At 39.8% G+C, this 26,552-nt stretch overlaps 1 protein-coding gene and 1 pseudogene across 3 annotated transcripts in view; one reads left to right on the top strand and one right to left on the bottom strand.

The window, feature by feature from the left end:
- Positions 1 to 26,552, bottom strand: part of RNF130 (ring finger protein 130) — a 140,126-nt gene that overhangs the window by 60,900 nt on the left and 52,674 nt on the right. For all 3 annotated transcript variants that reach the window (XM_043466989.1, XM_043466990.1, XM_043466988.1), the window contains exon 3: positions 12,721 to 12,971. In XM_043466989.1, coding sequence (XP_043322924.1) covers positions 12,721 to 12,971 — 251 coding nt within the window. The remainder of the gene's footprint in view (positions 1 to 12,720; positions 12,972 to 26,552) is intronic.
- LOC122439394 lies at positions 22,027 to 22,699 on the top strand (annotated as a pseudogene).

Here is a 26,552-nt window from a genome sequence, read left to right as displayed (position 1 = left end):
ACTGAGTGCAGCACTTCAACAGCATCATCTTTTAGGATTTTAAATAGCTCACCTAGAATTCCGTCACCACAACTAGCTTTGTTTATAGTAATGCTTCCTAAGGCCCACTTGACTTGGCATTCCAGGATGTCCAGCTGTAGGTGAGTGACCACACCATTGTAGTTATCTGGGTCATTAAGACTTTTTTTTGGGCATAGTTCTGTGTATTCTTGTGGGAGGGGGGAGGTGTCTTGGGAATCTGCAGTTTTTAAAAGTGGAGGAGGAGGAGGAGGAGGAAAAGAAGAAGAGGAGGAGGGGTAGAAAAGAGTCCTCATATCATTTTTTGGTATACAGTAGTTTGAGACTCACTAAACTAAGTATGGCTTCCCAGGTGGCGCAGTAGTGAAGAATTTACCTGTAATGCACAGGATGCAAGAAACTCGGATTTGATCTCTGGGTTGGGAAGATCCCATGGAGTAGGAAATGGCAACCCAATCCAGTATTCAAGCCTGGAAAATTCCATGTACAGAGGAGCCTGACAGGCAATGAGCCTGGCGGGCAATGAGTCAGAGGCAACTGAGCACACACACAAAACCTAAGTATAAAATAGCAACCCCAGCTCCAAAGCATTTCCCATAACCCTCTACACATTCACTCATATTCTCTGTACTTTAGGTAATAAGGCTACTCAAGTTTCCACCTCATCACATACGGAATATTATGGAATGGGACAAAACCACAGAGGGATGTACTATTTTACAAAGGAGAAAATCCAAAGCCAGAGAGAAGTGAGGTGATTTATCTAAAGCTAATAAAAGTGCTGAGACCAGAACCTTTGATCTCCTGACTTTCCAGCCCAGTTCATTTTTCCATCCTAAATGCCTAATGATTTCCCATTTATAAACTAAGAAGGGATATTGATCATCAAGGGCAGTATTTATTTATTTCAGTTGTGTAAACACATCAGTAATAACGTGAACAGTATTCTACGTATGGATGCAGTGTGTCCAAAAGTTTAAAATTGTAGAAAACAATTTAAAACAACTCATACTGCTTCATTTAACAGGAATAATCTGTTCAAAACGAGACGGTTCTCAGTGGACTGATGGTAGGTCACTTTAATGAGCCTCATCTCAGGTTTCTGTTTCAATCATCAGAACTTTCCCATAGATACAGAATTAGGTCTGCATTAGGAGATAACTGGGTTTTCTTCTTTTAGACATTGATGAAATCTAGGTGCTGTGAATATAATTTTCCCCTGATTGAAGTAACTGAAAGCACCTTCTTTCATTCATTCTCTCATCACTATTACCTTTTCCCGTTTTTTCTGAAAAGAAGTATCCCCAATGCTTTTCCAAGGTAACCACCTGTCTATGGCCTAATCCTTCTCCCAGCTCTGTACATAACCTTGTTTTATTAGTATTATTTTCCTTTGCTCTTCAATATTTTTCTCTTTAGGAACTCTTTCCTCCAAGCCTGTCCTTAACAGAAACAACAACAAACCCTCTGATGACTCCTATTGCTTCTAGAGTAAAGCCTGAATTTTTCAGACGAGTCAAGCCCTTCATCTTCTACAGGCAATGTGCTCATTCAGGATAGGTCAGTCTCAGGTCTCCTCCCTTTTTCTGATGTGATTCAACTCTGTTCTCTCTCCCCACAGCTCTGTGGAAAACAATCCCTTTGCCTTTCTGTCTAGTTTCTGTCTGATCAAGTCCTATCCTCTAAAATTCAGCTCAAATGTCACTACCTTCTCTGTGATATCACTCTAGTAATATCACTCTGCCCCAAAAGAATAACTCTTAAACTACACAGTATTTTGATTACACCTATCCACCTTCCCAATAGAATGCACTTTTATTCTTAATTCATTTAAGCATTTACTGAGATACTGTGACATGCTAGGGCCTATGCTAAATGCCAAGGATGTAGAACTGAATGTCTCAGAAACACTCTGATCTCAAGAGAATATTTTGTGCTAGGAAAACAAAGTCTTAAGCTTTGATATAACATTTAGAAGGCATATAGTCTCTGAATATGGAAAGTGGTATTTATCAACGTAAATTGATCAGAATAGCAGGACATGAAGAAGTTAAAGTAACTTGCGATGTATTTAAAAAGTGGTAAAATAATACATTCTCAGTTCAAAGATCTATTTTCCTTTTTCCAGTTCTTCTGGAATTGTTAGTCCCTAAAAAACATAATAAAACTCAATCTACCATCCAATAATGAAGACATCTGTCTCTTTTGACTACATAATGTTTTCCTATAGGAAAAACCTTGACAGTATGCACTTCTCCCCCTCCAATCTAGATGGAAAAGACTTTTCAAACCCACCATTTTCAAAGATTATGCATGCAAAGTACTAGCCTTCCTCTGAAGAATATTCAATACGCATCCATATTCTCCCACACAACTCCATTTTCCAATTAGCTATCTTCCAAGATAAAAATGGGCAACAAAAGCATGTTTCACCTTCGGTAGCCTTGAGATACGTATGAAGTCTAAGAATACTGTATACACATTCTGGTGAGAAGCTTTAATGAGTTTTAAGCACCTTGGAAACTATATGCATTTTCACTAGGAATTTCATAACAAGGTCTTCTAAACTCAGTAGTCCTAGGTTATGGAATTTTTTTCTAATATCTACCTTATTCCTCAACAGTTAAATAAAAGTTTTATTGTTCTGGTTTGTCAAACTCGACCACTTTGAGATTAAGGGTACAATATTAACTATGTAATTGTGAAAAAGTTTAAGTACCCTTTCCAATAAAACATACCAAATATATATCCTCTTTTGTGAAATAACTATCACTGTCTTATTACAAGGTGACATATAAGTTTACCATTAGCCATCATCTGATCTGTTTGTATTCAGATGTATTCTAACAAATTTTCAGGAAGAGCAACCACAGGTATCTGGCAGTGATCTAAAAAGCCAAAGCATTACATTCTTATTTCACATGTAAAACGGCATCAACCGTGTAACTGCACTGTGCCTAGGAAGTTATTTACAACACATGGCTCTCTTTGGTAGCATGTTCTTTTTTTTAATCACAAGCTCATATATTGGTTTTACCTGCTTTCTCTGTTTTCTCCAAATCAATAATATTTAGATAATAACAATAATACATTGAAAACAATGTACAAAACTTACCATGTGCCAGGCATTATCATACTTATATGATACTGAGGAGAATAATCGATTTTGAAACCAAGATAACGTTCATTTTTCACTTAACAATCTAACTACTTCTTTTTAAAAGAAAGTGTATTCTATAGAAAGAACTGCTTCACGATGACAGTTTGTGGGAGAAAATGAGTCTCTCATCAAGCTTACTTTTTTTCTTTGCTAACAGTTCTGCTTTCTCTTTTAAAATAGCGAAAGGTTTCAACCAGTTGAGGTTCTGCCGCTTTTGGCTTGTGTTTAACTTTAACAAGCTAAGCTTTTCAAGCCCCATGAAACGTCATCAAATGCTTCTCAACCTTAGGGAAAAACGGAAGGAGGAACAAAGGTCAGAATACCAGGTCCTGCTATAGTAGAGTCTGGAGAAGAATGCTTAGGAAGTCTGTGTGCAGTCAGCCACAAAGCCAGTTTCCATTTGCGGTCTACACCAGATGGTGACTACGCTGAGTCCTTCATTACACAAAGGTCCCGTGCTGGGTGCTAACTAAAGTGCTACTAAAGAGCAGGCTCCTGGGATAAACAATCTGCTTTTTTCAAAAGTTCTTGAGACGCACTACCTTCAAACCAACATTATAGGGCTTGCTTGCAGAGAACACCCTTTTAGAACTACTCTTGATCATTTTACTTTTAGTTTTCCATAATGGCAATAATATATTTAAAAGACACCTTTAAGTTTACTTTAAAAAGGAGTACAGCACGCTAGTTAGTTAAGTTAGTGACAGAAGGAAGAGAGAAAAAGAGTTGAAAGAGATGACTTGTTGCTGGGAAACAAGAATTGGAGGAAAAGACTAGGTAAGGAACCAAACTCTGCAGTACCATTTATTCTTAAAAATCATGTCCATATATTATATTGGTTAAAATTTTCAATTTAAAAAAGAAGGCAACATCACTGGTTAAAGAGGATGGGTAAAAGAACACTTCAATGCTATGCTTCTGCCCTTCAAAGAAGCTGAAGAACTTCAGCTGACTTCTATTTTCTTCAAATATCATTGGATAGAATTTCTTGCCAGGTGCTTTGAAGATAAATAAATAAATGCTGTCAACTTGATAGTGCTGATCTGACTGTGTATCCCTCCATTTCATCAGAACTCGATTTTATGGCTATTCACTTTGTCAAAAGGGCTTCTCAGCTGGCGCTAGTGGTAAAGAACCTGCCTGCCAATGCAGGAGACATCTTTCTGGATCGGGAAGATCCCCTGGAGGAAGGAATGGCAACCCACTCCACTATTATTGCCTGGAGAAAACCATGGACAGAGGGCCCTGGTGAGCTACAGTCCATGGGGTCGCAAACAGACACGACTAAAGTGACTTAACATGCATTCATTCTGTCAAAAATCTCAGAAAATTGGTGCATTCTATTTTAAGGCTATAAACTTTATTTTATACATGCATATCCAATAATCTTTTCTATGAAAGTATCATAGTTTTAGATCAGTTAACCCTTTCATCTAACATCCCTTTACCACTTCAAATCACCTATATCCAAGCCAAAAATCATGTGAGATGTTATAGGAACTCTCAGTTCTCCTACAACAGAGAGGCTCCATTCTTCCCAGGTGCACCCCCTACACCTAAAAAGCCCTGGACAAAACACAACAAACCAGCACAGTAAGTCTCTGAAAGGTAGAGGAGGTGAGCTGCCTAGGGGCCTTAAGACTTGAATGCTGGGTAGTGAGTTTCCTGGGCTCACATGTCTCAACACAAGATGCTGCAGAAGCCTCCAATCTGGTACTGCCAACAGGAACAGATCCCCATCCCTACCCTAGGCCAAAAAAAAAGCCTGCTTCCCCAAGCTAAAGTACCAGGAGGAGTGGGCTACACACATCTTACTCTAGCAAAACATCAATGGAAAAATTGCACCCCTGTTCCCACAATGGTTTCAGCAGGGTCCACTGGGAAAGTGAACTCCCCCCCTCCCCGACCTCTTAGAAGTAAGCTGAGTGTACTGATCTAATCGACATCTATAAAACATTCTACATTCTAGCAGAATATACAGTTTTTCCCCAAGCACCCATCAGACATTCACCCAAACAGACTAGATCTTAGACCATAAAACAAACCTCAACAAATCTAAAAGAACTGAAATCATATAGAATATTTCTCTGATCATAATGAAATCTAATTAGAAATCAGTAACATTAAGACAATAGCAAAATCTCCAAACAAGTGAAAACTCAACAAAACACTTCTAAATAAGCGTGTATTACAGGTCAAAGAGGAAGTCTCAGAAGAAAAAAATTACATAAAGTTGAATGAATATAGAGGATACCAAAGCATATGGGACACAGTTAAAATAGTGATGAGAGAAAACAGCAGTAAATGCTTACAACAGAAAGAGAAAAGTTTTCAAATAAATAATCTAAGTTCCTATCTTTTAAAATTCAAGGAAACTTGTTTTTGAAAAGAATCAATAAAATTGAGAAGGTGAGGGTGGGATGATTCAAGAGAATAGCACTGAAACATGTATATTATCATATGTGAAACAGATCGCCAGTCCAGGTTGGATGCATGAGACAGGGAGCTCGGGGCTGGTGCCCTGGGATGACCCAGAGGGATGGGATGGGGAGGGAGGTGGGAGGAGGGCTCAGGATGGGGAAAACACGTACACCCATACATTCATGTCAATGTATGGCAAAAACCACTACAATACTGTAAAGTAATTAGACTCCAATTAAAATAAATACATTAAAAAAAAGAGAAATTTCTTGAAAGACTGATGAAGATAAAAAGGGAAGACACAAATAATTAAAATCAGGAATCAGCAGGAAGTATCAGTACAGACACTGCAGTCATTAAAAGAACAGGGAATACTATGAACAGTTTTATGTTCATAAGTATGACAATATATAAAAAAAGGGCCAATTTCTCAAAATCCCCCAAAAAGATGAAACACAACCTAAACATTCTTTTAACCATTAAAGAAATTAAGTTTTTACAGCTTCTCCCTCAAAACTACAAACCAGTATCTCCCATGAATTTAAGATACCAAAATCCTCAACAAGGTACTAGCCAATCAAATCCAGCAATGCACAAAAAATTATATGCCATAACCTAGTGGGATTTATTCCAGGTATATAAGACTAGACCAAGTACAGTTTATTCCAGGTATGCAAGGCTTGTTCAACATTCAAAAATCAACTAATGCAATCTACCACAGGCTAAAGAAGAAAACAAAAAAATCATATGATCACATCAACTGATACATAAAAAGCATGTGACAAAGTCAAGCGCCCACTGGTGATAAAAATTTTCAGCACACTAGAAAGAGACAGAACCTTCCTCAACTTGGTAACAAACATGACAGCTATCCACATATTAACTTACTTAACAACAACAGACTGAATCCTTCCCTCTAAGATTGGGCACAGGGAAAGATGCCCACTCTTTCCATTACTGTTATTCAGCGTAGTTCTGAAAGTTCTAGCCACTGCAATAAGGCAAGAAAATGAAATAAAGCACTGAGATTGGAAAGAAACAATTTAAATAGTCACTATGTGCAGATAACATTTGGAGAAAAAAATGGCAAACCACTCCAGTATTCTTGCCTTAGAGAATCCTGGGGACAGAGGAGCCTGGTGGGCTGCTGTCCATGGGGTCGCACAGAGTCGGACACAACTGAAGCAACTTAGCATGCATGCATGCATTGGAGAAGGAAATGGCAACCCACTCCAGTATTCTTGCCTGGAGAAGCCCAGGGACAGAGGAGCCTGGTGGGCTACTGTCTATGGGGTCGCACAGAGTCGGACACAACTGAAGTGACTTAGCAGCAGCAGCAGATAACATGATTGTCTATACAGAAAATCCCAAGCAATTTATAATAATAAGTGAGTTTACCAAGGTTGCAGAATACAAAACTGATATACAAAATTCAATCACATTTTGATATTCTTACAATAAACATGTGGAACCTGAAAGTAAAAACATATTTAGAGTCCATTTGCCATTACATTACTTTTTATAGTCATTCCAAACAAAACAAAATTCCTAGGTATAAACTTAAAAAAACATGAGAGGATCTGCATGCTGAAAAGAATAAAATGCTATTAAAAGGGGAAAAAAGACCTAAAAAAATGGAAAAACAAAGTTTATGAACTGAAAGATTTAACATGATAAATATACAGATTCTCCTCAAATTGATCAGTAGGTTTAATGCATTCACATCAAAATCACAGCAAGGTTTTTTTTTGGTAGAGACAGAGACAAACTTATTCTAAAATTTGTATGAAAAGACTCTAGGACCTAGAATAGATAAAAACAATCTTGAAAAGGTGTCAGGGAATGTTTGATGGGAGGATTCCTACGTGCTGTCTCTCATGAGTCCTTTGTCCCTCTTCAAGTAGAATAGCACGCTGCTCCCAGGGACTGACGTCATTGTGTGAGGCAGGCTTGGGTCTCCTTTAGTAAACATTCTCTTTATGACAAAACTGCTTAGTCTTGTTCCCCTTTCTTGAGATATGGATTGTCTCCTGACCTTGTGACTAACATGACCCCTTGTTACCTTGGTAACGGTTGCTGTACGTTTGGTTTTCTGATCTCTATCATTCCCAAAAGAAGTTTCTTGTACCACAGCCTATATATACTCATAGAAAAATCATTAAAGCACCTTTGCTCCATCAGAGCTTAGGTCCCCGTGTCTTTTTTGTTTCTCTCTGTCTCTCTCTCTTTTTCTGGCTGATTCTCTGGAGCGTGGAGACCCGTCGTGCTCACTTTCCTGCCCGGGTTTCTAAGACCCTCTCGAGAAGGCACTTTGTGCCTTCACCCCCTTGAGAGGGCACCTGGTGCCTTCGTGAGCGATGCAAGTCCTGTGTCAAGGGCTTTATTGGTCCTTTGCGTAAACCAGGGAATATCAGCCTCTTTTTCTCTTTTACCTTCTTATCGTCGACTCCGTACCACTAGGTTCCGGTCCATTAAAGGACCCCAACAAAAAGGAAAATAAAATGGGAGTGATCATTGTACCCAATAGTTAGGCATAATATATAGCTTCAGTAAGAAGACAGTGTGGTGTGAACATAGACATTTGGATGAGTGAAACAGAAAACCCAGAAATATGCCCACACAAATGTGCCCAACTGAGTTTTTTTGACAAAGGTGAAATACTGGACAGACATTAAGTATAAAAAGAAACCTCAACCCAAACCTCACATTTTATATAAAATGTAATTTAAAATGGGTCAGATACAAAATGTAAAACTTTTTGAAAAGAATTAGAAAATCTTTGGTATCCAGGGTTAGGCAAAGAATTTTTACACTTGTTAGAAAAAGCACAATTCATAAAGGGAACAATTGATAAATTAAGCTTCACCAAAATTAAAAATTTTGCTCTTCAAAAGACCATCAGAGAAAATATTTTCAAACCGTAATTCTGACAAAAGACTTGTATTTAGAATGTATAAAGAACACTCAAAACTCAACAGTAAGAAACAACACAGTAGAAAATGGGTAAAAGACCTTTCACTGAAGAGGACATACAGATGGCATTTGGCAGGTGAAAGATGGTCAACATCACTAGTCACTGGAGAAATGCAAACTAAAATCACAGAAGAGATATTACTACACACCTATCAGAATGGCTACAATGAAAGACAGTGACCACACCAAATGCTGTCAAGGATGCAGAAGAATTGGGAATGTAAAACAGTACAGCTGCTTGGGAAAAGAGAATGGCAATTTCTTACAAAATTAAATATGTACCTATCAAAATAACTCAAAAATTCCACTACTGAACATTTATGCCAGGGAAATGAAAACTCATGCAGAAACCTGTACACGAATGTTCATAGTCACTTTATTTATAATAGTCAAAACGGGAAATAACTTGGTTACCAAGTTACGGTACATCCAAGATAGAGAATACTAGTCACCAATAAAAAGAAATACATTATTGATACATACAATTTGGAACGATCTCAAGGGAATATGTTAGATGAAGAAATCCAAACTCTAGAAGTTAAGTATTCTATGATTCCATTTATACAGCATTTTTGAGACAACAAAACTATAGAGTGGGGAAACAGACTAGTGTAGTCAGGGGTTAGTCAGGGGTTAGGCACGGTGCAGGAGAGAGGGAGGTGCTTATGGCTGACTGTCAAAGAATCTGCACAAAGGATCCTTGTGATAACAGGACTACATCTGGACTGCGACGGCAGCCACCTGAAATTGCAAAGAACTACACACATACCAGCACGAGTTTAACTGGAAAAATCTGACTATCAGTGGATTGCATCAACATCAATATCCTGGTTGTGATATTTACTACAGTTAAGTAAGATTTTACATCTAGGGGGAAATGGGTGAAGGGTATTTGGGATCTCTCTGCATTATTTCTTATAAATGTATGTGAAATTACAACTATCTCAAAATGAAAAATTAATAAATGTAAAGGCCTGGGAAGTACTTCTGACAAAAACACAGATAACCTGAATCTAATCATGAAGGAACAGGCATCAGACAAGCTCAAATCCAAAACAGCTGGATTATAATCTTCAATAATGTCCATGTCATGAACAGGTTAAAAGAGACATGACAACTGAATACAACAAACAATCTGACTGGACCAATCCAGGATTTTCTTTTCTATAAAGGTCATTATTAAGATAATTTTACAAAACTTAGAAAAGGTATATAGATCAGACAATGATATTAATGTTAATTTCATTATCTTGATAATCATACTGTGGCTATATAAGAAAATGTTCTTTCTTTTAGAAAATATACAATGAAGTATTTAAGTGTAAAAGGGCATCTTATCCCAAATTTACTTTCAAACAGTTTTTTAAAAAGTATATATAGACGGGAAAACAAGACACCGTGACAGACTTTAGTTTCTTGTGCTCCGATATCACTGCAGGTGGTGACTGCAGCCATGAAATTAAAAGACACTTGCTCCTTGGAAGAAAAGTTATGACCAACCTAGACAGCATATTAAAAAACAGAGACATCACTTTGCCAACAAAGGTCCATCTAGTTTCTCAAAGCTATGGTTTTTCCAGTAGTCGTGTATGGATATTAGAGTTGGACCATAAAGAAAGCTGAGCGCCAAAGAATTGATGCTTTTGAACTGTGGTGTTGGAGAAGACTCTTGAGAGTCCCTTGGACTGCAAGGAGATCCAACCAGTCCATCCTAAAGGAGATCAGTCCTGACTATTCACTGGAAGGACTGGTGCTGAAGCTGAAGCTCCAATACTTTGGCCAGCTGATGCGAGGAACTGACTCACTGGAAAAGACCCTGATGCTGGGAAAGACTGAGGACATGAGAAGGGGATGAGAGAGGATGAGAAGGTTGGATGGCATCACCGACTTGATGGACATGAGTTTGAGCAAGCTCCAGGAGTTGGTGATGGACAGGGAAGCCTGGCGTGCTTCAGTCAATGGGGTCACAAAAAGTTGGACATGACTGAGCAAGTGAACTGAACTGAACTGATACACATGGAGAAGGAAGCAAGGTAAAACGTTCACAGCTGGAGATTTGGGCAAGAAAATACTTTATACTATTTTTACAACTTTCCATAGGCCTGAAATCACAAATAGTAAAAATTATCATGACAAAAATTTCAAAGATGTAGGATGCTGCAGAGCCTGGCACACAAATGTTCAATAAATTATACTTTTTAGATGTTTTATACATACTTTCAGATGCAGAAACAAGTTGAGAAGCTATATAAACTGTGTAAGAGGGACTGTGGCAAATTGGTAGTAATGTCAGGATTTGAACTCCATACCAAAGTCTATGTTTCTTTTCACTAGAATGAGGAAGGATGAAATTTCATACACCTCTACCTTGCGCCATCCCCTACAGGGATTTACAGGTGCTCTGTCTGAATAGAGAATTATGTTACATAAAATTTTTTTTTTAATTTTAATTGGAAGCTAATTACTTTACAATATTGTGGTGGTTTTTTGCCATACATTCACATGAATCAACCATGGGTGTACATGTGTCCCCCATCCTGAACCCCTTCCACCTCCCTCCCCATCCAATCCCTGAGGGTCATCCCAGTGCACCAGCCCTGAGCGCCCTGTCTCATGCATCGAACCTGGACTGGTGATCTATTTCACATATCATAATATACATGTTTCAACAATATTCTCTCAAATCATCCCACCCTCGCCTTCTCCCACAGAGTCCAAAAGTCTGTTCTTTACATCTGTGTCTCTTTATATCTACTGTCTCGCATACAGGGTCATTGTTACCATCTTTCTAAATTCCGTATATATGCGTTAAGATACTGTATTGGTGTTTTTCTTTCTGACTTACTTTGCTCTATATAATAGGCTCCAGTTTCATCCACCTCATTAGAACTGATTCAAATGCATTATTTTTAATAGCTGAGTAATATTCCATTGTGTACATGTACCATATAGGTACATGGGCTCAATAGTTGTGACCTGTGGGCACGGCATGTAAAATCTTCCTGGACATGCTGTGCCCACGTATCTATAGCCCATGTACCTAGAGCCTGTGCTCTTCAACAAGAGAAGCCACTCCAATGAGAAGTCCATGCACTGCAACTAGAGAGTAGCCCCAGCTCACCACAACTAAAGGGAAGCCGTGTGCAGTAACAAAGACCCAGCTAAAAATAAAAAAAAACTGGCTTCAAACCATGCTCCACACTATTCACTTCTTCAGTTCAGTTCAGTCACTCAGTCGTGTCCAACTCTTTGTGACCCCATGAGCTGCAGCACGCCAGGCCTCCCCGTCCATCACCAACTTCCAGAGCCCACCCAAACTCATATCCATTGAGTCGGTATTGCCATCCAACCATCTCATCCTCTGTCATCCCCTTCTCCTCCTGCCCTCAATCTTTCCCAGCATCAGGGTCTTTTCAAATGAATCAACTCTTTGCATCATGTGGCCAAAGTATTTACTTCTTAGTTTCTTAGAAATACCTAGGACTGGGACCTAACATCTTACAACTGCCCCAGGGCAGGCAGATATTCTATATATAGCACATTAAACAAACTATTAATAAGTTAACAAACTGACAGAAAACCATCTGCAAGTCCTTTACTACAGGGCAGTATATTGTTTTTCCTGTGCATTTATTCATCTTAATACTGAGTACTTAGGCTGTACTGGTCAATGTAATTTCCAGGGTGACTAGATAGATACATCTCTTCTATTGGTCTTTTCTGACCTCATCAATGCCCTGTGGCTAAGCTTAAATAGGACAGATAATTCACATGGGAAAAAACTCATATGGAACAAAAGTATAAATAGTGAAAAGTCTCCCTCTTTCATCCTTCCAACTCCCCTGCTACTGACAACAAATATTACCAGCTTAAAAATGCAACTTTGCAATATTTTTTCAAATTACTAGAATTAGGTATATCACACTCTGATATTAAGCTAACCATTCACCTGGAATATTCCAAGTGATCACTATAAACTTAATAATTTCTCCATTTAGGTATTTCAAATATCCTTAAAATACTTGTATAGATATGTTTTTGACCACTTTTTTTAATGAAAAAAAATGTTCATATTCTGTATGATTACAACAGATGTCTATGAATTACGGCCAGTAAGCATTCATCACTACAGAGTACTGGTAGCTCACCTGGTTCCTGTCCCGGGCATTTGTGTACCTGATCTTCTGAATGAAGTAGAATATAAGCCAGGCTGAAGAAATAATCATCAAAACAATAAAGGATATTGACACGAAGACTAGAGAACCACGGCTGAAGTTCTTTGGCGGCATTCGAGTTCCAACAGCTATTGTCATTTGTACAGAGATGTTTTTCTCCAGATAACTCAAAATATCTTTACCCCTCAATTCTGTAATCATGACAGCAATAATATCTCCAGTGCCTGTAATGTAAAATAAATATATATACTCAAGTGACATTTAAAACTTACAGAATATCAAATATATAAAAATGTTACTTAGAAAAACTACTGCAATTTCTGCTAATGGCAAGGTTTTTCAGATTCAAATGAAATGAAGTTGTAATTGGGTACACTGGCACCAAGTGGGAAAAGAAATTTGATGTGTACTACTTAAGATTTAAACAAACACACTTAAGCATAAAATGACTGTAGTGGTAAAAGCTGTATTAATTTGTCTTACAACTGTATGGGAAAGACAGACCATTAAATCAGCCAAATGTAACAAGAGACAGCCCACAACACTGTACTACACAGCAGTCACGCTCAGTTGCTCTGTCGTGTCCAACTCTTTATGACCCTGTGGAATGAAGCCAAGAGGGAAAAGCGCCAGGCTCCTCTGACCATGGGCTTTCCCCAGCAAGAATACTGGAGTGGGTTGTCATTTCCTACTCCACGGAATCTTCCAGACCCAGGGATTGAACCTGCGTCTCCTGCATTGGCAGGCGGATTCTTGAACACTGAGCCACCTGGGAATTCTATCACACAGCAATAGAAATGTGACAAAATCACGGCAGGTTTCACTGTAAAACCTTTTCCATCTTAAATGTGCTTTAGAGAGCCCCGATTCCTTATGAAAAGGAGAAAAACACTGTTATTTATAATACAAAAGTTGGTACTTGTTGGCATTAACTTTTCTTATAAACATTTATGGAGCACCTATTGTGTGTAGAACTAGCACAAGCAACAGAAAGAAGCAGAAGTTCAGGATATACAGTTTTATAATTTCATTGACTTAGGACAGAAATTTGATAATAGAGTGTCAACAGCAAAATGCCAAATGGTGGTATCTTTAATCAGTAACAGTTGAAACTATCTTAGGTCCTATGTGTAGACTGGACTAGGGGAAAGTTCCTTTTTTGTTCACGCCAGTTTATATGTTTCATTTATAATATTCAATTGAAAGGACTATCCTTGTACAATGTACAAAGACCATTTACAACTGAAAAGAAATTCAATAAGCAGTTTATCAGAATACTGATTAAAATTCCAAAAACAAAAAGAAAACTGCAAATTAAAGCAACAAGTTAACATCTAATTATCTTTCTGATTAAACAGTTCTGATCAGTAAGTTAGAAAAAATCTAAAATGATGCTAAACCATTTAAAATTTCCATTTAGAAACCTTAAGTGATTTTAAAATGCTGTTCAACACGCAATATTCTGTGGTATAAGATACCAGGTATGGCTATAAAGTAACTGAGACGGATCCCACAAACGACACATGACAATCAGTCTCATTGCTTTATAATCACACCAGGTACAAACAGTTTTAGAAATCAATTCTGAGGCTCCCTCTTGAAGACTCAAGCTGGAAAAGGAGCTGGGAAAGCTACACAGGTAGCCAAGAGAACTGATCCATGTAATTTCATTCATTAAGACAACACTAAGTGAGCACCACCTAATTTCAATGGAAAGCTGTTTGGGAAAAGAAATATTTAATTATTTCAACCATCCTTTCAACAGTATTTATTGAGTTATACACTTTCATCAAGGCTCCTTAATATCCACTTCCCAAAGAGAATGGAAAATTACCTGCTGTGAAATAACAGAAAAGATATATATTGGTCTCTGTCTCTGGTTCCTGGGACAAAGCTCCTAAACACTTCCAATTTCCTAAGTAGCAGCACTAGGACCATCTTTGGTTCTAATATTGGGGCGGGGGGGTCTCTCCCTTTGGTTCCTGACACAGAGTCCCTAAATCCCTTGGAATCCCCTGGATGCCGGTAGTGTTTTTTGTTCTAATGAGATGAATCTTGGTGGGCTCCTGGCGAGCAGCAGGATCGCTGGCTGGTCACCAGAAAGACCAAGCCATGAGGAGGAGCTTGGAACTTTCAGCCCCATCTCCCAGTTCTTTGGGAAGGAAGAAGGACTAGAAATGTGAAGCCTGCATAAAAATCCAAAGGTATGGGGATCCACAAATGTCCAGGCTGGTGAACACATGGAGGAGGTGGACAGCACGCCAAAGCGCCCTGCTCACACTCTTTGCCCTGTGTATCTTTTACCCTTTATAATAAACCAGTAAATGTTACGTTTCCCCCGGAGTTCTATCAGCCATTCTAACATTTTTGGACAGAAGGAAGGGGTTGAGGGAACCACAGCATACGACTGGTGGGTTAGAAGTACTTGTGACAACACTGGACTGCCAACTGGCTTCTGAGTGATCACAAGGGCGCTGGGGTGTCCTGTGGGACTGAGCTCTTCACCTGTGGGATCTGACGCTAACACCAGGCAGATACTGTCAGAATCAAACTGAATTACAGGACACCCAGCTAGAGTTGCTGAAAATTGCTTGCTACAGGGAAAACCCCACAAACATTTGGTGACCAGGAAGAGTGTCAGAAGTGAAGTTTTCTTTGTGAGTAGTAAAGGAGACACACACAGGGGAGCTTTTCCCTTTACATCTGCTCTTCATTACATGAAAACTACAACTGCTCTCAAAGGGCAATGGAGGGACTAGACAGAGAAGCCAAACACTACTATAATGCAGGGGCCTGGAAAGAGTGACAGGAAAGGAGACTAAAATACTGCTGGTCAAACAAAGTGAAAAATAATTATAGCAGATCATCAGAATACTAGCAAAGGAACCAGGCTATCAACCATTTTAGCTCATAAACCCCTTAGAGAATCTGATGGTAGTATACTCCCTTCTAATTTCAGCAGAGGTCCGTGACTTCCTCACACCCCACCCATAAATGAGATCTTGGCTCAAAGATCCTAATTTAAGGATTGCCTCAGACACTTGACTTTTAAAGACTTGTGAAGCCAGTTTCTGTTGGGGGGGAGGGTATTAGTGCAGGAAAAATGTAAGCTCAGGATAAAATTAGGGTTAGATCAAGTAATGACTGATAAGAGCTGGATGAAGCACAAGCTACAATCAAGATTGCCAGGAGAAATATCTACAACCACAGATATGCAGATGATACCACCCTGATGGCAGAAAGGGAAGAGGATGAAGGTGAAAGAGGAAAGTGGAAAAGCTGGTTTAAAACTCAACATTCAAAACACAAAGATCATGGCATCTGGTCCCATCACTTCATGGCAAATAGATGGGGAAACAGAAACAGCGACAGACTTTATTTTCTTGGGCTACAAGATCACTGCAGATGGTGACTCCAACCTGAAATTAAGATGTTTGCTCCTTGGAACAAAAGCTATGACCAACCTAGACAGCATATTAAAAAGCAGAGACATTACTTTGCTAACAAAGGTCCATCTAGTCAAAGCTATGGTTTTTCCAGTGGTCATGTATGGATGTGAGACTTGGACCATAAAGAAGGCTGAGTGCCAAAGAATTGATGCTTTTGAATTGTGCTGCTGGAGAAGACTCTTCAGAGTGCCTTGGACTAAGAGGAGATCCAACCAGTCCCATCCTAAAGGAAATCACTTCTGAATATTCACTGGAAGGACTGATGCTGAAGCTGAAGCTCCAATACTTTGGTCACCTGATGCAAAGAGCCAACTCATCAGAAAAGACCCTGATGATGGGAAAGACTGAAGGCAGGAGGAGAAGGGGGCAACAGAGGACTAGACGGTTGGATGGCATCACCGACTCAATGGACATGAGTTTGAGCAAGTTCCGGGAGATGGTGAAGGACAGGGAAGCCTGGAGGGTGCAGTCCATGGGGTCGCTGAGAGTCAGACAAGACTGAGTGACTGAACAACAGCAAAGTACCTAATTTGACTGTAACGATACAAACGTTCAACGAAAGATGACAAATATTTGGAACATTCATCACCACTCTCACATTAAAGCCCTTGGGAAACAATGCTAATAAATCATGAATATGGCCTCAGAATCCCATTCATTTCAACATGCTCAGTAGCCAGGTTAATTTGCCAGAGATACCAATTAAGTAAAAGCCTCGCTGTGATCCCTTCTTTCATCTATTTTATTGAAAGCTTTCTCCACTGTCAGTTTTAACGTGAATGTTTCCCCTGCTTGAGTATGGCTACTTTAATAAGCAACTCTACTTTCTTTTATTTTGAGAATTTTCAAGCCTACAGAATAGTTTCAATACTATATGAACACTTAAACACATTTATTTAGATCTGTCAACTGGTAACACTTCACCTTTTCTGTATGTCCTTGCTGAACCAGTTGACAGTAAGTTGCAAACACCATGACATTTCCTTCTTAAATAGTTCAGCATTATCTCCTAAGAACATGGATATAATTCATTTATCACATTCAAGAAACTGAACTCTGATATGACACTGCTCTGCAATATACAACTATACTCAAGTATCTCTGCCTGCTCCCAGTGATTCTCACAACTATTTAGGCTAGCTGAGTACTCAGTACCTAACCTGGCCTTGTGGGCACTGTGCTTCGCTGTCTCCCGTTAGTCTCCTCTGTTTTAAAGCAGATCCCTCAATGTCACTTTCGGACATTCACAACACTGACCTTTTTGATGAGTCCAGGCAAGATATTTTAAAAATGTCCCTCAATCTGGATTTGTCTGATTGTTTTCTCACGATTGTACCTCCAAAGTAAATATTTTTGGTAGGAATGGTACACAGGTGATGCTATGTCCTTCTAGCATGAGACATCATATGTCAAGTTTTACCTTTATTGATGAAGGTGAGTTTTATCACTTGGCTAATCTGGTATCCGCCAGATTTTCTCTACTGTGAACAAATACTTGTCTCTTTTTAGTTAATAAGCAGTCTATACGGTGATGCTTTCAGAATATCCAGTTCCCCAATAAGTCTTTGTTTAATGCACCCACTAATGCCCAGTTGAATCAATTACTACAACAGCATTTGTAAAATGGTGACTTTTCTAATATCTTCTACTTTTTGCAAAGTGGTTCTGTAATCAATATGATTCTACCTATCTTTTTTTCCTACTAAGTAAACAGAACTTCTAGGTTGGCATCTTTTCTGTAAGAGTCCCTTTTCCCCCAACATCTAGCACTTCTTTGGGAAACAAGGGTATGTGGAAAAATACGTTAATGCTGCTATAATCCTGACTACAAAATAAATTTCAGGGGCCAACAAATGAAGCTAAGCTCCTTTGGGCTCTGAAGTTAAAACGTCTAGGCTCGAATTCCAGCATGATACTTAACCTCTCTGAACCTCTATCTCTTCTTTCAAAAAATGGTATTACTTGCAAGCATCATGGCAGATGTTCAGTAAATATATCTACAGTTTTTACTCACAGGAAGTAGAGGAAGCCAAAAAGTCCCTACCACAAAATTTTGGAACTCCTGTTGCTTCTCCTTAACTTCTCCTACAACCATGGGAAACACTCAGAGCTATCTGCTGACCAACACAATCCTCCTGGCTTCCAAGAGGATCTGAACTTCAGCTCGGGGAGTGCCTGCAGGTGGGAAGGCTCAGAAATCACGGAGCTCTTCTCTCAACAGCCTTCGTCACCCCACTCCTGGGAATGAATCTCGGCAAGGCCAATTCAGCTGGGCAGCTGATACTACAGAAAGGAAGATACGGAAAGGGGCAAATGAACTGTTTGAGGCACTACGCCCCAAGTGCAGAAAGTGCTTTCACTGCAAGTTTTTCCACATTTGTACTGTAACCTAACCTGTTTTTTTTTTTTTAAAACAGCATCCCTGTGCAAAATCCCATTTAACAGGTTTTCTGCCTTAACAGATGAACTTATTTGCTAGGTTCAAATCAGTTGCCAATGTTCTAAGGAATTTTAAAAGTCTTAAATAATTCCCCATATAAAGAGTTCAGGGGAATGTTGCATTCTCATATTAAGTGTCTGTAAAGACACTTCAGTAACTTCTGGTAGTGACATCAGTTATTCCTAAAGAATTCAATGACCTCTTTATACGTAAAGCAGAACACTGTATATTTTAAGTGAAAGAGATTAAAATTTCTTTAAAAGTCGCTCTTCCAAGAACACAAGAGAGGACTTTACACATGGACATCACCAGATGGTCAGTACCGAAAACAGACTGATGATATTATTTGAAACAGAAGATGGAGAAGCTCTATATGGTCAGCAAAAACAAGACCGAGAACTGACTGTGGCTCACATCATCAGCTCCTTATTGTGGAATTCAGGCTCAAACTGAAGTTAGTAGGGAAAATCACTAGGCCATTCAGGTATGACCTAAATCAAATCCCTTATGATTATGTGGTGACAAACAGATTCAAGGGACTAGATCTGTTAAGAGTGCCTGAAGAACAATGGACGGAGGTTCATAACATTGCACAGGACCTGATGACCAAAACCATCCCCAAGAAAAAGAAATGGAAGAAGGCAAATTGGTTTTCTGAGGAGGACTTACAAATAGTTGAGAAAAGAAGAGACGCCAGGAAGAAAGGGAAAGATATATCCATCTGAATGCAGAGTTCAGGAGAACAGCAAGGAGAATTAAGAAAGCTTTCTTAAGTGACCAGTGCAAAGAAATAGAGGAAAACAATAGAATGGGAAAGACTATAGACATCTCTTTAAGAAAATTGGAGATACCAAGGGAACTTTTCATAAAAAGATGGGCACAATAAAAAACAGAAACTGTATGAACCTAACAGAAGCAGAAGATGTTAAGAAGAGGTGGAAAGAATACACAGGAGAACTATAAAAAAAGCTCTTAATGACCCAAATAACCATGATGGTGTGATCACTCACCTAGAGCCAGACATCCTGGAATGTGAAGTCAAGTCGGCCTTAGGAAGCATCACTACGAACAAAGCTAATGGAGGTGACAGAATTCCAGTTGAGCTATTTCAAATCTTAAAAGATGATGCTGTTAAAAGTGCTGTGCTCAATACGCCAGCAATTTGGAAAACTCAGCAGTGGCCACGGGACTGGAAAAGATCAGTTTTCATTCCAATCCCAAAGAAAAGCAATGCCAAAGAATGTTCAAATTACTGTACGATTGCATTCATTTCACATGCCAGGAAGATTATACTCAAGATCCCTAAAGCTGGGTTTCAGTGGTATGTGAACTGTGAACTTTCAGATGTACAAAATGGATTTAGAAAAGGCAGAGGAACCAGATACCAAACTGTCAACATACACTGGATCACAGAAAAAGCAAGGGAATTCCTAAAAAAACATCTACTTCTGCTTCACTGACTATGCTAAAGTCTGACTGTGTGGATCACAACAAACTGAGGACTTTTCTTAAAGAGATGGGAATACCAGACCACCTTACCTGACTCAGTGGACGTGAGTTTGAGCAAACTCAGGTAGATAATGAAGGGTAGGGAAGCCTGGTGTGCTGCAGTTCATGGGATCACAAAGAGTCGGACACAACTTAGCAGCTGAACAACAAAAGGTCTAGCTAGAATGGCCGCTGCGGAGGGAACAGGCAGGTGTACGTCAGGGGTTTTCTGTGCTGGCCCATCAGTCACATCGCACCATCAGTCACATGGCACGTCCTGGCTGAGCCCTGCGTGCTTGTGTCTCCACGAAGCTCATGACCCGAGAGGTTCGGATTTTTGCACACATCAAGAAAACTCTACCCAGCAAGACTCTCCTTCAGATTTGAAGCTTTCCAGACAAGCAAAAGTTAAGAAAATTCAGCACTACCAAACCAGCTTTACAACAAATACTAAAGGAACTTCTCTAGGCAGGAAACATAAGAGAAGGAAAGGACCTGCAGAAAATAAACCCGAAACAGTTAAGAAAATGGTAACAGGATTATACATATCAAAAATTACCTTAAATGTGAATGGATTAAATACACCAACCAAAAGACATAGACTGGGTGGATGAAAACATGTGCATGTATGCACTTTCACTTATGACATCACTATGCTTGACTCTCCCAAATTGTATATGTAACTATTTTATACTGTTAAGTTAATCATGTTCCCATTATGACTTGCAGTTGTAATTATCTTTTATTTTTTGTCAGGTTATTGACTGTGAAAACTGATAAACATCTTTTACTATTGGGATTATGTAACGATTACTCACTTAATACTACTATATCATGATTGGTCAACACTTATCTGTATCATGCCATTCCTTTCTGGCTTGTAGTTTCTAGTCCCTTCTGTGGGTGATAACCTGATGGGAATCCCCTTGTATGTTGTCATTTTTCCTTTAATATTTTATCTTTGTCTTTAATTTCTGTCAGTGTGATTACCATGTGTCTCTCTGTGTTCCTCCTTGGGTTTATCTTGCCTGGGACTTTCTGTGCCTTCCTGAACTTGGCTGACTATTTCCTTGCTCACGCTTGGGAAGTTTTCAGCTCTTCTCTCTTCAAATATTTTCTCAGGTCCTTTCTCTCGCTCTTGTCCTTCTGGGACCCCTATTATGTGAATGTTGGTGTGTTTAATGTTGTCCCAGAGGTCTCTTGGTCAACAGAAAAACAATAGAACTCTATAGCACCAAAACTACGATCTAACAGAAAAACCTATAACTACTTTCTGAAATCCAGATGCATCTCAGAACTATCTTGAAATTTTTGGAAAATACAAATACTCAAGTACTGAGTTTTTTCTCCAAAGCTCCAGATGTGTTTCTAATGGGCAGTCATGTTTAAAAACAACTGGACTATATGATGGTCTTTTACTTTTATCTAGTTTGTTTCACTTTTTCTATTTCATATTCAGCGTTCCCATTTCACTTAGTTTCTGTTCTCCAATTTCTTCATCTCTTCTTTTTTTTTTTGGATGTTCTTTCTCAAGCCTTTATCAAGTGTAGTAGAAAAGCTTTTGTATACATATATATAAATATGTGTAATATAGATATTTAATTATGAGTTTTTGCCTAACTAAAAAAATTGTGACATTTTGATTCCACTTGTTTGACTTAGTACGAATAGAATGTTAGATTTCTAATTAAAAAATAGATATGTAACAAGCAACAAAGGTTTACCGTACAGCACAGGGAACTATAGTCAATATCTTGTAATAACCTATGATGTAAAATAATTTCAAAAATAATATATTACATATATTTGTATAACTGAATCACGTGTAACACTGTAACTCAATTATACTTCAATAAAATATATTTATTAAAAAAAAAAAAAAAGAATTCAAGTGAGGCTGCCATGGAGGAGTACGTTCCTGAGCCTTGCCCTTCGTGAATTATGTGGATGATTGTAGTGGAACCTTCACTATGGGTATTATCAGCATGGAGTCTTCCAGGCTATTAAGGGCTTCTGTAATGGCCCTATTGGAATTGGGCATCAACTGACAAGCAGTGTCAAGGCTGTGAGGATCTGAGCCCCTCAGACTGGAGACATCCTCGTCATGTGGGGGGACGTTTTCCACCACCAACTGTGGTCTGGTGCTGCTGTGGGGCAAGGAAGACCCCTGGAGCTCAATCGCCCCTGGAGCGCTGACCAGGGCTGCGCTGGCTGCCCGCAGTGGCCGCTGGCCATGGCTGGCTCAGCAGTGACGGGGTGCGTCCCGCTGGCCCTCATCGAGGGTGCTGGCACCCTCCAAACTCACTGCAGGGCCCAGCAGTTCTGCAGCACATCCCCATCCCTGGAGGAGCTCAGCCAGCCGCCCCCCGAGTGCACCTTGGCCGCAGGTTACGCCAGCTCTCGGCAGTATCATGGAGAGAGGGACCATCTGTCATTACCACCATGGGAGCACCTCTTCCGTTCTCTCCCCGATTATCCACCTCAAAGGGAGGGCTGGCTCCCAGGTGGCCCTGGGGTCCTCCAGAGAGGACCTCTGCTCTGTTCCCTTATCCCAGGTTGGGTGTGGGGCACCTAGCTGCCCTGATGGGTGGGTCCCTTCTCTATCAGGGCACCACAGCCCCCATGCACATGTAACACGCTCCCACCCTAGTGTCTTTACACAGTGCCCTGATGAGCATTTAAAGTCAGTTTTGAAAGGCCTCTGTACATACTCCTTGAGCCTTCCACAGGAGCCACTCTCTACAACAGGGGCAGAGCACTCTTCAGGGACTTGGGAGCCCTCAGATTTGGAGCCGCACAGAGACTGGTCTCTAACAAAGGCTTGTGGGATGAATGTGTAGGAGGGGAAATGAAAAAAAAAAAAAAAAAGAATTCAAAGAAGGAAAAAAATATGCTACATTCTTTCACAAAATGAAACCACCTGTGGGTAACAGATTATATTAAAACTCCATGCCATTCAGGCATTTCAGGAGACAAGTGGACCTAAAGGTAACTGAGCATGGTGTAACAGTTGTTCAGTCGCTAAGTCATGTCTGGCTCTTTGCACCCTCATGGACTGCAGCATGCCAGGCTTCCCTGTCCTTCACTATCTCCTGAAGTTTGCTCAAATCATGTCCACTGAGTCAGTGATGTTATTTAACCATCTCATCATCTGACGCCCCCTTTCCTTTTGCCTTCAATCTTTCCCAGCAGCAGGGTCTTTTCCAATGCATAGGCTCATGTGATGGTAGACACTTCTTATTGACCAAATGAAATAAGTCTGTCCAAAGTGACTGAAACAGTGGCTCATGATCTAAATAGTATGCAAGGGTGAAGTGTGGAGAAGGATAAATGTGAGAGAACAGAGGGCCCACAGAACCGAAAGCTTCAACAAACCCAAATGACAGAAGGAGAGAAAGAGAAGAAGCAACAGTCAGAGAACAGGACACTGGAACTGAGACTCAAGAGATATAAAAATTCCAGGAGATAATGAGGCCCAGATTACTAATGAGGTGGAATGGTCAAAGGAGCTAAGAGAAGAATCTTAGGTTTGGTTGTTCACTCCCCACATGGATATTGAAGTTGGCCAGGATGACGGCAGGGCTACGTATGTATGGGTGAGTAAGCCAGGACTCAGGGCCTCTGAGAAGCGACAGGCAGGGAGGTGAATGACTGACAGAAGAGGGACACAATGGTGTGGAACAAGAGAATGAAAGGTAAAGTCGTTACTGTGGACGTGTACTGGTGTGAAAGCAGCTGTACTGCTTCAAGAAAATGCCAGTACCATGGATATCCAGCTGATGCCCACAAGGTTCACAACACTGATGAACTTGAAATTGTGCTGAAGTGTGAACCTAAACCGCCTGCCCAAAAGCTGACATACAGGAGAGCTCCATGTGTGAGCCACCAAGCGATTCCAGAGCTGCTTGATTCTCGGCTATAATTTGTCCTCAAAAAGAACAGGGGTCTACTGAATCCTTGTTCTTTTATTCCTTGAGTAGGAAGTTCCTCAAACAAGTAGGGCCAATGCTCAATGCCCAGTACTCAAATGTCATTTCTTTTCTTCTTATGCTATCTCCTGCCTATATGTACTCATCACGTAATTTCTGTTTGAGTTTTCTATATCATAATAAAGAAAAGACAGGAGCAAAGACCAGATGGAAAAAAAAGTCACTTTTGCCCTTGATGTAGAGAGGCAGAAAAGTAGGAGGGTAATTAGGAGGACAGCACCAGACACCAAGAAAATCATCCAATCTTTTAGTTAGAAGAGTTCTTAGAGATCACCTTCAACATAATACAGGAACCCCCCATAAATTACTTAAAAGAATTATTTCTATCTATTTCCTTTTGGCTGGGCTGGGTCTTCCTTGCCGCACGGGCTCTTCTCTAGCGAGGGAGGGCAGGGGCCACCCTCCAGTGGCAGTGCAGACGTCTCGCTGCAGAGGCTGCTCTTGCTGCGGGGCACCGGCTCGTGTGCGCGGCTTCAGCAGGGCCGGTGCTCGGGCTCCACAGCGCAAGCTCAACAGCTGTGGTGCACACAGGCTCAGCTGCTCCACGCCATGTGGAATCCTCCCGGACCAGGGATGGAACCTGTGCCTCCTGCATTGGCAGGTGGATTTTTTACCGCTGAGCCACCTGGGAAGCCCAGTTTTTAGTACCAGAAAGGTCCTTTTAATAACTAAATTCTTGATTCCTGAATGCCCATTCATGGCTCTTGGTTCTCTTCTCTGGAGAAGCATCACTGAACAAATAAACTGTATTTCACTTATCGATGGTGTAAAATACCATAAACTGTAAAGTGCATCATTACTGTATGTATCATGAAGAAAAAATCCTGTGAAACCATAAGATGCCATCAAATATAAGAAACACCTCAAAGAACTGATGAAAACTCCTCTTCCCTTGGAAGAAGTCAAAGACATCTTCCCTGGAACTCTGCCTGAGTCTTTTCTCCATACTAATTATTCCCAAAGTCCCAAATTATTCATTTTTAAAAAAGATTTTTAAAAGAATCTAACATTTACAAGTTGGAAATATAAAAACTTCTTTTCCCCCAAACCATTCAAGAGTAAGCTACTGGCATGATGACACATCATCCCTAAACATTCAGTGTGTATTCTATAAACAAAAAAATACTTATAAATAAACAGTACAATCACCCAAATCAGGAAATTAACACTGATACGCTACTGCTGACTAATCTGAGAGTCCATTCAGCTCACTCAGTTACCCAATCATGTCCTTACAGTAGTCCAGGCCAGAGCCACGCGTTACATTCAACTCTCCGGTCTCCTTCAGTCCCAGTCTCTCAGGCTCTGCTTGATGCTCACGACCTTGACATGTTTATTTTGCAGGATGTCCCTCATTCTGGATTCGTCTGGTGTTTCCTTGTGGCTAGACTCAGGTCACACACCTCTGGCAGTAACACCACAGAAGTGACGCTGCGCTCTTTCTGGTGAATACTCCCAGGGGGCACAGTTTTGATATAACCCATTACTAGTGACGTTCACTTTGATCATTCATAAGAGTGATGTCCTCCAGGCATTTCCAGGCATTTGAAGTGACTCTTTTTCCCCTAGTAATTGTTAAGTGTTCTGTAGGGAGGTATTTTGAGACTAGGTAAGCATTCCCTTCCTCGTCAAACTTTCACTTTATTTTACTTTTTAGATCAGTATGAATTCACGGTTGTTATTTTACTTAATGGTCTAAAATACTATCATTACTAACTTGATGCCAAAATTCCAAATTGTGCTCAATACAACTTCTTCCATCCTGTTGTTTTTTTTTTTGACGTTTTCAAATGTCTTTTTCAATTAAGAATGAATACTTTAATACCAAGAGCAGCATGAGACTAATGTCTCCCTTCATCTGAATAGTATGCTTACAGGGATACAGGTCAAGCTTTCAATGTATTTTTTAGCAGCCGTGCTACATTTTAGCATGTGCTGAGCTTACATGATTATTGTTCCCAGCTGTCCCCAACCTGAACTGTTACTTTTTCCACAAAACCTAGTTACTAATTTTTTTAACCATTGCGGGCTGACCTAATGAATACTTTCTTTTCATTGTTATATGTTCCAAGATCCACCTAGTTTTGTGCCATTTTCAAGTTAAGATACCTATATTTATGTTTTCTTATAAGTTTCATTTTTAAAAAATCTTACTGAAGTATAGTTGATTTACAATGTTGTGTTAATGTCTGCTGTACTGCAAAGTGACTCAATTATACATATATATATTCTTTTCCATTATGATTTATCACAGGATATTGATTATCGTTCCCCATGCTATACAGTAGGACCCTGCTGCTTATCCATCCTATGTATTAGTTTGCGCCTACTAATCCTAAACTCCCAATCTTTCCCTCCTTGCCCCTTGGCAACCACAGGTCTGTTCTCTATCTGAGTCTGTTTTGTAGATGTGTTCATATGTGCCATATTTTAGATTCC

Source organism: Cervus canadensis, chromosome 4, assembly GCF_019320065.1.
Source record: "Cervus canadensis isolate Bull #8, Minnesota chromosome 4, ASM1932006v1, whole genome shotgun sequence".
Classification (NCBI taxonomy): Eukaryota; Metazoa; Chordata; class Mammalia; order Artiodactyla; family Cervidae; genus Cervus; species Cervus canadensis.
This window is presented reverse-complemented; position numbering and strand designations above follow the sequence as displayed.